The 12661-nt window shown below is 35.3% G+C and overlaps 1 protein-coding gene across 1 annotated transcript; it reads right to left on the bottom strand.

Moving 5' to 3' along the window:
* Positions 1–45: 45 nt before the first annotated feature.
* Positions 46–11594, bottom strand: LOC126815179 (uncharacterized). The gene is made up of 3 exons (XM_050540737.1): positions 11380–11594; positions 4855–5623; positions 46–3814 (listed from the first exon to the last, which is right to left on the bottom strand). Exons 1-3 carry the CDS (start codon positions 11447–11449, stop codon positions 3595–3597), a joined length of 1059 nt encoding a protein of 352 aa, XP_050396694.1. The 5' UTR covers positions 11450–11594; the 3' UTR covers positions 46–3594.
* Positions 11595–12661: the final 1067 nt, after the last annotated feature.

Here is a 12661-nt window from a genome sequence, read left to right as displayed (position 1 = left end):
TCCCCATTAATTATAAAATGGCACATAATTATAACAAATCCAAGATTCCATTTAGATGTCTTTAATTTGTGCCCAAAGACAAAGATTGGCAATTGAAGATATGTGCTACGAGCATACAGTCAGTGTGGAATAGCACCATACAAACGTTCACATTATTTTTATTATTATTATTATATGCACATGTTAAAATTAAAGATACCGTACATTATGGGAGATTAGATAAAGAGCTGGCAGTTCTCACTATAATAGTTAAAAACTAGATAATGTAAAGGCAATTTGCTGAAAATTTCAGTCAAGCCTCGATCATCATTACTGAAGTCGGTACGATAAAAAACATAGACTCAATTATCCACTTTTTTTTTTAATTATCTATGAGCGTTAAGCAGCAGATATGATTCTAATCCAAAACATATCGCAGGCTAGCGATTTCACCGAGGGTTGATTATGGTCTGGATAAGTTAATTAATGTCTAATTAATAACTTAAATAACATTTCAGGCCTAAAGAAAGACGTGCAATTGGCAGATTTAGCTCTTGCATAATCTTTGTTAAAGGTCCTTTGAATCCACAAAGTCTTTGTTTCAGCTGTAGCAAAATCATGCCTGTTCGGTTCTAGGTTTCAAGTTAGCAGAAATGTGGGTCAATTCGGTTTAAAAGATATTATGGAATTGAGATCTTCGGGCTGTTAGATTTTGACAGTTGCAATGGAGATAAATTAAACTGCTATATGAGTGAGGTTCATGCTTGTAGTTTTCGAATTGGAATTAGCTACTAGCTACTGTAGGCCTGTTGTTATCTTTGCTATACTTCGTACAAAATATGAATGTTTAGTTTAAAGTTTATGGTAGGTTATATTCTATAAAGTACAAAAGAACATTCTTTTACAACTTCATGACTGTTTCCCCCAACAGGGCCAATATTGTAAACTAAGCACAATGAGACATAATGGTACTCAAAGTTTTAACACTGTCATTTGACCATTCTGAACTGCAATTTTATAGTTTATCTCCCAGCAGGCCTAAAAATGAAGCAAGATAGTCTAATTTCTACATAATGTTCCACAGATCTGCAGAAAATCAAATTTTTGTTTGAGGAAGTGCAAAGGCTCTACTAACAAACTGATGAAAGCTATATAAAAACCTAATGATGAAAACTACAAGGAAAATATGTGTGCTCCCCCTTTATTTTAAAAGACAAATCATACCGCCTTGCTTTTTACCGAATTCCCTGTCATATAAAAATGCAACTATAAATTGTATCTTAAAGTATTCTATTTATCTTGGTTTGTTTTATAGGTTTCTAATTTCAAAAAGCATAACAGACATCTACTGCACGAGTAAATTATCGTAACATTAATAGGACTTTTTCAAAGTTGTGATGTTAGGGTCTACAGACTATATTTAAATCTAGGTTACAGTGAGATTCTTATATATTACATGTATATACAAGAACTTGCCTATATAATGTTTTTAGGAGTCATACAGTAAATTATACTTTAGCCCAGTTTCCCTCCCAAGAGTTAACTGTATTTCCTACACACTGATTTACATACTGGAAAATAGTAAAGATAGGTTGCCAAGCAATGAAACATACGCCCACGGCAGCTAAATCGTCCGAGCAGTCAACAAGAGTTGTCACATATTTTTACTTTTGTCGGTAATGAAACATTTATAATACACTAAAATCTGATAAAAAGTAACAACTCATTAAGTAATTATCAGAAAACCATTAGAATTTGTTTGGCCCATGCTAACGTTTAGTATACAAAACATTTGATATGATGGATTTAGCTGTTCAAGTTATCAAAATCATTGAAAATCCATATACCTGTTCGTCTCAAGACGATTAGATATAGGCATAAACACTTTGTATAAATATAAAATCATGAACTGATGACCTTAACACCATGTATAAATTTAAAGTCAATTGGATATTAACTTTAGCCTCTAGAAGGTCCACAAGGGCCATAACTCTGGCAGTAATTATCGGAAATCGGTGAAAATCAATAGGATTCTCCGTCTCATTACCATAAACACTGTATATAAATTTAAAGTCATTCGGGATATTAACTTTAGCCTTTAGAGCATCGAAGCCACAGTTGCTAAGTGGGTAAGACGCTGGCTCACTAGCATGAAGGTCGCATGTTCGATCCCTGCAGTGCTGAGAACGTTCATCAGGATTTTCCGACATGGTTTCCCCTTGTCAGTGGTGCAGGATGGAGGGCCTGACAAGGACAGCTGTCTAGTCATTTGGATGAGACAAAAAACAGAGGTCCCATGTATACATTGGTGTGCACATAAAAGATCGCTTGGCAGTTGGAATTCGATATAAGAGTAGGCCACAGTGCCGCTGCCTGGGCAAAATTTCCCTCATAGCACACTGCATACCCTATGCCGTCTTCATTAGCCCAGTTAGAGCAGAATAGTCGGACGTTAAACCCCATTTATTTTCTATAGAGCGTCTACAAGCAATTCTGGATGCCAGACGGACGTAAGGGGGCAACGACAAATTATGACATTTCAATTTGGGCATATATAAAGCAACTTTTTAACATAACCATCACATGTTGTCTTCAAATGTAAAGTTACCATAATAACACTGACAGTGATTTAAAATTTAAACAATATGAAACATTATTTTTTTCACACTCATACAGTACATCGGACACATATTATTTTTAATGTCACTGCCATTCTTTGTTTTTTTCAACATATCAAAAATATATCTGTTTTAAGTTAATAAGGTCACTGTAATACACTGTATAATAATATATTTATGCCAATCACTTATATATATTTTTAACAGTTTTAGATCAACTATATTACCATACACAAGTTATAGACAATGCATGCTTTGCTAAGTTATATACATGTATATTTAACTATGTTGTGAATTATATACTTTAACAACCTTTATATTGCTCACTTACATGCAAAGTTCTAGTTATTATTATATAAATTAACCTGAGCCATTTTTGTGAAACATTAAATTAATTGCATTAGATTCCCATATGTTCCAAAGATTTGTACTATTGTTATATTTTATGTGGTAAAATATGCCATAAAACACAATCTATAGGAATTAAAGGGGTAGTCCCTGATTTTACAACACAGTTAAGGACTAAGGAGTAAAGAGTAAATTTAATCATGTGATGATATAGCCCTTTTTACCTTGACTGGAAATTTCAAATCAAAACGAACTCTAGACTTGTTAAACGGCGTAACTTATGTAAGAAATTTCATTCCTCAATTGTGTGAAATGACTTGATAATCACCCCAATAACACTCTAAATATATTTGGTTATCCCGGCATGCACAAGTTTACAAGAGTCTATCACCACAAAATACCAAGGTTTTTAAAACTAAAATATATCTTAAGTGTTTCACAAAAATGCCTTCACATATGTATGTACATGTATTCATTATTATTATTTTGTATACATATATATGATTAATGTTATAGTAAATGCCTGAAGAGCAACTTCAGTTGCGAAAACGTTAGCACAAATTATCTAGTTTCATTTCGCCAACATAAATTTTACTGTCAATTTTATGAACTGAAAATGCATCAGCCAGTTCAAAAGACGTTTTACTGATTATTTAACAATAGTTTTAGGTGTCTTCAAGAATCCTATTCTTCTCAAATATCGAACAATGAATGGACTTGATGTTAATGTTATTCCAATTCGTACTGGAGCAAAAACCTTATGGACAGCATAGGCAACAACAAATGTACCAGCACCTGATACCACTTTAGATTGCAGAATACTTTCTCCAACTCCTAATCTTGTCAAAATACCAACTAAATCAATGCCACTGAAAAACAAAACAAAGAAACATGTAATATTAATCTTTATGTGTATTCCAAAAGAGTGTAATGTTATCTGATTTATGTTTAATTTTAGCCTTTTTGTTACATATATATTAAAAGATAGGTTGCCAGGCAATGAAGCATACACCCACAGCAGCTACATGTAAGTCATCCGGGCAGTCAACAAGTGTTGTCAAATATTTTATCTTTTACATTTACAACACATGAAAATTATATTACGAGTAATAACCCATTAAGTAATTATCATGACTTTAAACAATTTATAAATAAATGAAATGGAGTTTTAGCCTCTAGAGCGTCCACAAGATTTTTCAAAGTGATCAAGGGCCTTAATTATCGAAAATCATTGAAAATGAATGGGTTTCTTTGTCTTATGACCTTAACCCCTGTGTATAAATTTAAAGTCAATTGGATATTAACTTTAGCCTCTAGATCAAGCATCCACAAGATTTTTCAAAATGATCAAGGGCCATAATTCAGGTAGTAATTATCAGAAATCGCTGCAATTCAATAGGATTCTTCATCTCATGACCTTAAACACTGTGTATAAATTTAAAGTCAATCGGATATTATTTAACTGTAGCCTCTAGAATGTCCCAAATACTTGTGCATATTATTGTCACAGTCCTGAAAAACTTTAGGGGAGGTGTGAAGTCTATCTGCCAGTCACATAGGTTTTGGACCCCGGACAGACGAACGGACGAATAGGGGCGATGACAATATACGACCACATTTTAATGTAGGCTTATAAAAACCAATGTGGCTGGCAGATAGACTTCACACCTCCCTAAAGTTAGTGATCCTTTGACAAAATAAAAACAAAAATAAAAACCTCCCTCCAGATGTTGATTAGAAGTCACTTAATGCTCCTTTTTACAAAATAAAAACACCAAAATAAAAACCTCCCTCCGAGTAAGGACTATCTGAGAACCAGAATATTTTTTTTCTACAGAATTAGCATATTAGAATAAAACAACCACAGGTCCCTACTGTACAGTAACATATAATTTAAAATCTTTCTTACCTTGAAACAGCTAAATAAAATCCACCTAATGAAATAAGAGATATGCCTACATGGAAGACAATAACTGTAGCACCATATTCTTTTACAGCTTTTTTAAATCTTTCTTTTTGAGAAAGTTTTACAACTTTAACATCAGACATTTCTGGTTCTGTTGTATTAGCTGTACTGGTAGCTGATCTATTTGGGTCGCTTGATTTAGGTGAAGTACTGTAAGAGCGTTTTTGTTGATACTGGGATACAACAGAACGAATAATATGATCCTGCTCTTTAAATATATCTGACAATGTTTTTTGTCCAGTTCTTGCGCTTTGAAACTGCTCTAAACAGTTCTGGAAGCCAAATCTGTGACAGTTCTGCAACCAAAGTTTAAATTGTGCGCATTCACTCCCCTGAACACCTTGTGGGCATGGAGTGTCAATGTTTGGTAAATGATTAATATCTTGAACGCCTTGGATACTGTCTGTTTCATATTGTTGCTTTTTTGCCTCAGCTTTGTATTGTTCTGCAATCTGTTGTATTAAAGCATCTTGTTCTGCAAGCACTTGACTAAGGGTTTTTCTTCCAGATTGAATTCCTTGTAACTGATCATGACAGTTCTCCAAGCCATATCTGTTGCATGTATCAAACCATAATTTAAGGTTAGCATCATTATCTCCTTGTATTCCCTGTGGAAACGTAGGTTCTGATGTTATATTTGCAAGAGTAACAGCCTGGCGGCTTAGCACATCAGAGGTTGAGTAAGCTAGTCTTAGACCAAACTTTTGTTTACCTATAAAATAAATGATTCAATGAAGATTTGTATTATGATGAGTCATTTAAAATAATACTTTAAGGCTGGGTGAATTAGAAATAAGCGATTTTGTTTATTAAAGGACAATATTGGTGTCAGCCATTATCACATTTGTCAGAGATAGAACTGGTTAAACACGTTCCAAGTATAATTTTAACACAGAGATCAATGTTACGATAGATGCGTAATGAAGATTTGAAGAAATGGAAGTGACGCAAAAAATGGAATACAAGAGTTATCCTTCTATATACCTGACTTAAGTAATGATCGATAACAGATACACAGCCGAATTTCTGCTCACTGATAATTCCGTTGAAGAGGAAAAGATTTGAGAGGAAATCCGACAATTTATAGAAAGAATTGACTGTCACTAGATAAGAGAAAGCGAAAAAAATAGAAAAAGTTTGTGCATTACCATGTTTTTATTAAGTATAGAATGAATAAAAACAAGGGAATGTACAGGCTATTTCTATTTTTCCCTTATCTAGGGACATTCAATTACTTTTTTGAATTGAAGATCACAGTCTCATTTAACAACATTTCCTCTACAACAGAATTGTCAGTGAGCAGAAATTCACCTGTGAATCTGTTATCACTTATTACTTTAGTCAGTCATAACTTACCGGTATATAGAAGGATAACCTTTGTTTTCCATTTTTTGAGTCACTTTCGTTTCTTCAAATCTTCGTCACATCTGGAAAAGCCTAACTTTATAGACTTATGCAATCTACTGGAGGTAATTATTGTTGGATTTGATCGACTACATGTACAGTACCTGTTATAATTGTTTCAAGAAATCAGAATATTTATATTACTGCAGAAGCAAGATTGGAGCATTCAAAGTGTGTCTGGAGCTTTCCTGGGGGGCTCCATCTGGTTCACTCGCACTTGCAGACAAAACCCATTTTTATATACATTGTATATATAAAAATCAAATTTGACTGCTTTTAATGACAGTTAAGTATTATTCGAATTCATATACATCTAGTGTATATTGTTGATGCAAAATTTTATTTCTTCCATCTAGGTTATTCCAAGACAATTCTGAACTAGTTCAAATTTAGGCCTGCAGCCAAAATTTCTAGCGTGAAGTTCAGCTACAAGATGCTGTTTACTAAACAAACTATACATTTTTGGAAAGCTTATAACACCAGGAACACAAATCCAGAGAGTTCCAAGCAAAATGTTTGCAATAACTCGATTTAGGGCCAGATGAAAATTGGGTTAATTTTCAAGTAAATGCTATATTTATACTAACAATTGAGAAGTTGACATAAAATTAAATATTAGCAAAAATACCCGATGCCTTCATCCTATGCAAAGAATATGCGATTGGTTAAATCTTGATTTAAAGCAAAATGCAGAAAACATAACAGACAAGGGAACATATGGAATTTTGGGAATCCATTTACGGTAAAAGTAGTTATCTCACTTTATGCAAAAAATCAATAATTATTGATAACAGTATTATTTTGTTTAAAGAATTTATTTGATAAACTGAATAGGATTTGACTACAGACAAGTACGTTCAATCTTTTTTCAGATAGGACTTGAGGCTAAAGTTCTAACAAATATTAAACTGAAACATGGCATCTACAGATATTTACGGTAGTTTTCTCACGAAAATAGATATGACCCAAACTTAATAATAGTAATGGGAGTGACATTGTAATGAAGAGAACAGAAATCAATTGGAGTTTAATGTCTTACTGCACTAACCCGTATAATGAAGATGAGCACACAGTATTCATTCATTTTAGTTCGGTGGGGGGGGGGGGGGCCATTCTATGCGTACAGCTACTATTCCTTCTTTCCATACAAGTGTCATCAGTGTGCAAGGGAGCCGCTCACTTACCGGGCGGTCCAGGGCTTGATCCTGGTCCGGCGTGGTTTCCCCTTGTCCTCTTGTCCATGGCTCACTAATCAGGAGGTCTAGGATTTGATCCATGTTGACCTAGACAGTTCCCAAAACTTAATAGCGTTGTTTTCCATTGTCAGTGGTGCAGGAAGGGGAGGGGGGGGCTGTGATGGGCAGCGTCTAGGTATTCGAAATAAAGAGTAGACTGTAACGTCACTGTTTGGACCAAATTCCCCCTATAGCATAATGTATGGCTTTTGTACATCTTCATTATCCTGGTTAATACTGAACAGTTATGCATTAAACTCCATTTGAATTTTCTTTCTCTTCTGTACAATTGCCACTCCCTTACAGTATTATTTAGATTTTGCCATATCTATTTTAGTGAGAAAATTACATACTTATAGATGCCTTGTTTCAATTCAAATCAAATATTTGTTAGGAATTTAGCCTTAAAATTTATCTGAACTTAAGGTTTACAGAAATAATAGTAGAAATACTGTTTTGAGAGAACTCATATGCCCCCCCGCCCCCCAGAATTTTTTTTTTTTTTTTTCAGTTTTTCAGGCACAAAGATCAGAGAATGGAGAATGCGACCATATATCAAGGAAATATAATTGTATAATTGCGTTATTAATTAAAAATAAACTACAATCACAGCTTGGGGAAAAATCATTTAAACTATTATCCTTCCCGCTCCCTCCCATCCTGTACCACTGACAGGAGGGAAACCGCACCAGGGTTGTCTTGTACAAGTACATATCTAATCTGTTTAAGTATAGTTTATGTGAAAATGAAACAAAGAAACCATTAAAGAAACCGAATTTGATGTTTATACATGTGGTGAAAGCGATGATGATAACGAGTCAATGACTAAATTTGATGACATTTAAAGTGAAAAGTAACAGCGTAATTTAGATTTTCAATGATTGTTTTACTTCAATAAATAATTAGTTTTTGTCTTATATCTATATTTGTTAGCCAATTACCCAATTATAGATACGGTTTCAGTTAAAATGTTTGTAATTTAGCCTTAAATATCTGAACTGGAGGTTTACAGCTACCTGTAGTAAAAATAATGTAGGGTCTAATTGAAAGGTTATGTCAGTGTAGGTTTATATTTTAGTGGAAAAAATCACATGGTTTCAATGCGATTTACAAAACTACGGACATATTCTGGTCTCAATTACTTCACAACCATATTGCTTAACCAAATCCAAACATATCTCCTTGCTCATCAGACTTGCTGTTCCGCCCATAATTTCTGTGTAAACATCCGCTCACCAACCCTTGCAGGCCCCTGGGAACCCATTAACGATATAAATATTAGGCTTCTGTGCTCACACATGGTCTTGTGTGTCATACAGCATCATCAGTCAACACGCATCTGAAATACTGTTATCAACTGCAGACATTTGACAGAAAGGGGGATAACTCTCTATTACGGTTAATGGATTTCCAAAATTCTGTATGTTCCCTTGTCTTTTATGTTTTCTGCATTTTGGTTTAAATCAAAATTTAACCAATACCATATTCTTTGCTGGGGATGAAGGCATTGGGTGTTTTCACCAATATTTAATTTTATGTCAACTTTATAATTGTTAGTATAAATATAGCATTTACTTGACAATTATCACAATTTTCATCTGCCCCTAAATCGAGTTATTGCAAACATTTTGCTTGGAACTCTCTGGATTTGTGTTCCTGGTGTTATAAGCTTTCAAAAAATGTATAGTTTGTTTAGTAGGGAGGATCTTTAGCGGAATTTGTGCTTCTAAGCAAGTAGGTCTAATCATTTAAGCCTTTATTCTTAATATTTCTGAAATTTTTAACAGTTCCCATCCTTTATTTTAAGATATGTTTTTTTCATTCTTAGCTATACACTATCCATGATCATTTTTAAGACAACAGGCCAGACATGTTTTAAGTGTGTTGTTATGTAAAATGAATGATTTTATTAGAATTACACTTATAGAAACAGTGGCCTAGTCGTTATCCTTGTAATATTCCTTGATATGAAGGCATTTTTCCAATCTGTTTCACAGAGTATTATGAAAGTATTATGTAAAAGATGACTGCCTTCAACACATGACGTCATATCACGCGGTGTCAATCATTGGCTCAATGGCACATGCATTGTTTACATAAGACGATTCGAGCAGAATGGCGCCTTTTACTGGCTTTTAATACCCATTTACACTAAAATAGGAAATAATTTTTACCTAAAAATACTTCAAACGTCTTTATTTATTTTTCTAATACATAAAAAAAATGTTTTAGAATTTAATTTGTCAGAGGAAAAAAGTTAAAATTTGTGGCTCATTAAGTTGCATCGATGTCATCCTTATCAGCGATTCTCACGGCCTAGCGAATATTGCAGATCGGTGTGACATTTTTCCACTTAGATCGACCGGTCCAATATCCTTATTGAGTATCGAAAAAACCTGACTGAATGCCACATTTTTGTCAAGGTGATCAAAATATCTTTTGGGCTCTCTTAGTCTTATGCTATTTCTCTACACGAATGGGGCATTTATTTGGTTCATTGAATCTCTGTTTGTCCCTATTCAACACAAGCAATTTGCACATGGCTTTGTTTACAATTGCTATTATCTGGCACTTGACCGCCACCCTGAACTCTGACCGCCACCCTGAAAGCACGACCGTTAATTGGCCAAATTTTCAATAGCTGTACAGGATCCAACTCACACCTACGCAAATATGCCTCTGCACTATAAAGAAATAAGTCATCGATTTCTGGTCTATTTCGGCCTTATTAAACTATGACATTTACAAATTTTATTGGAGAAATTTGTTGACATGTTGATTGCACGATTATTGATTGTCCGATTTTATAGACCACTTTAACAGAAGTGAAGATAAAGAAATTGCAAGCCAAGAATTCGGCCTAATGGGCTTCTTTGTAAAGTGTCCACAAGATCTTTTAAAGTGATCAATGGCCATAAGTTTAACGTTCACTCGACACAAACTAGGTCATTTCGAGACTAACACATGCAATTTATCTCAATAAGTCGCTTGCACGTAGGGGTCTTTAGCAGTTGGAGGAAACCGGAGAACTCGGAGAAAACCCACAAGGTTGGACAGGCGTCGCGACCCTACTGGATCCTTGTCATATACTACACAACTAGGGAATCGAAACCATGCCAGTTGACTCAATGACAGACCTTATGATACAGCCACATGTGCTAACCATTCGGCCATCCACCCTGTAGCGTTTAGAGCATCCAAAAGATTTTTCAGAGTAATCAAGGGCCATAACTCAGGCAGTAATTATCAAAAATCGTGGAAACACGTACGTGTATAAATGTGAAGTCAATCGGATATGAACTTTAGCCGTGGACGCCCAACAATATACGACAACATTGTCAGGCAGTAATTATCAGAAATCGTGGAAACACAGTGTATAAATTTAAAGTCAATCGGATATGAACTTTATTTATAGCCTCTAGAGCGTTCACAATAAATGTTAGGCTACTGGTCTCGATCACATCAACAATATATAATAATTTTTTATTTCATGATCAGAAGGCCTATTAGTTTAGCCTGTTTGGTACAGATTGATACATTGTATATTGTTCAATATTTTTTTTTTTTTATCGTCCTATTATTATCATTCAATCACCGGGTATGCAAAATGAAATGTGGAAGTTCGGCTACCTGAGTAGCCTACCTCACCTGATATTTGTTGTGAACATTATGGATTGGCTTCTATTACACGCCATATTACACGTCATTAAAATATACCGGTATCTTATTATATGATTATAACGGAGCCCATTTAAAGTTGTCTCCCAAACCATTTCTCGAAACATAGCATTAGATTGATAGACATAAAAAAACGTTCTTCTTTTCTTACCAAAGCTTGTCACATTCAATAGTATTCGATCCCGCAACAAAAAAAGTACTACTTTTGAAGACCCAATCATGCTGGAGGTTTTTCTGCTTTTCTTCTAACAAGTTATACTTTATGACATATATTTGTCAAATCATTGTACACTGTTGTTATCAAACACGAGAGCAGCACAAAACCGTAAATTTCCAGTGCATGACTGTCGGATCGGAAGATCAAATTGCATTCGGAGTTCTTCGTCTGTTTTGAAATAACGGTGAATGCATTAGAAACGTTAACCAGACCCACGAAACTGAAAATGAAATGAAATATGGTTTAACGTCCCACTGTTCTGCCCCGAACTGGGCTAATGAAGACGGGCATACGCCATACAGTGAGCTATGAGGGAAATTTTGCCCGGACAGCGGCACTACGGCCTACTCTTATATCGAATTCCAACTGTCAAGGGATCTTTTACGTGCACGCCAATGTGTACACGGGACCTTGGTTTATCATCCCATCCGAATGACTAGAAAGCTGTCCTTGTCAGGCCCTCCATCCTGCATCACTGACAAGGGTGAACCACGCCGGAAAATCTGGATGAACTTTCTCGGCCAATGCAGGGATCAAACACCCGACCTCCAGGCTAGCAAGCCAGCGTCTTACCCACTTAGCCACCGCCCCCCCCCCCCCCCCCCATGAAACTACTCAAATATACTTCATTCACTCCTTTCTGCGAATTAAGAAAACAGAGCATTTTCGTGAATGATTTATTTAGACTTTGCATCTTGCTGTATAGCATGATTTTTTGTGGAGACAGTTTTTGCGCCCCTTGAGTATTTGTGCCTCCTCGAACATGGCAAAAAATCAAGCGGTTTCAATACAGTTTACAACATTATAATTATAGTGCTTAACCAGTGTCAAACATAAACCGTGGGTCAGATATGCTACAAAAATCGACTCTAGCATGTTCCACGCAGCCCAATATTACCCCCACACACACATGTATAAATATTGTTTTTCGGGACCTTTTTCCTAATGCAAAATCATGAGTCACCATGCCCCTGGTACATGGCGTGTCTTGTCTATGTTTTTTTTCTGAAGTGGGTTTTTTTATGTGTGATGTGGTCCTCCTGCATTTACTTTTAGCCCACATCCGTCTGTACAAAAGGACAACTCTGCTTTGGATAATGGTTGCAGACCACAAAAATAATTCCCATCGACTCCCAATTCTTGTCAGTTTTTCCGGCTGACTTGACCCCAAATTTTCGTTGGGTTGAATGCTCTCTGGCACAGAAGTGGCAACATC

This window comes from Patella vulgata, chromosome 3, assembly GCF_932274485.2.
Source record: "Patella vulgata chromosome 3, xgPatVulg1.2, whole genome shotgun sequence".
Classification (NCBI taxonomy): Eukaryota; Metazoa; Mollusca; class Gastropoda; family Patellidae; genus Patella; species Patella vulgata.
The sequence above is the reverse complement of the archived record's forward strand: the minus strand, read 5'-3'. Positions and strand labels throughout refer to the sequence as shown.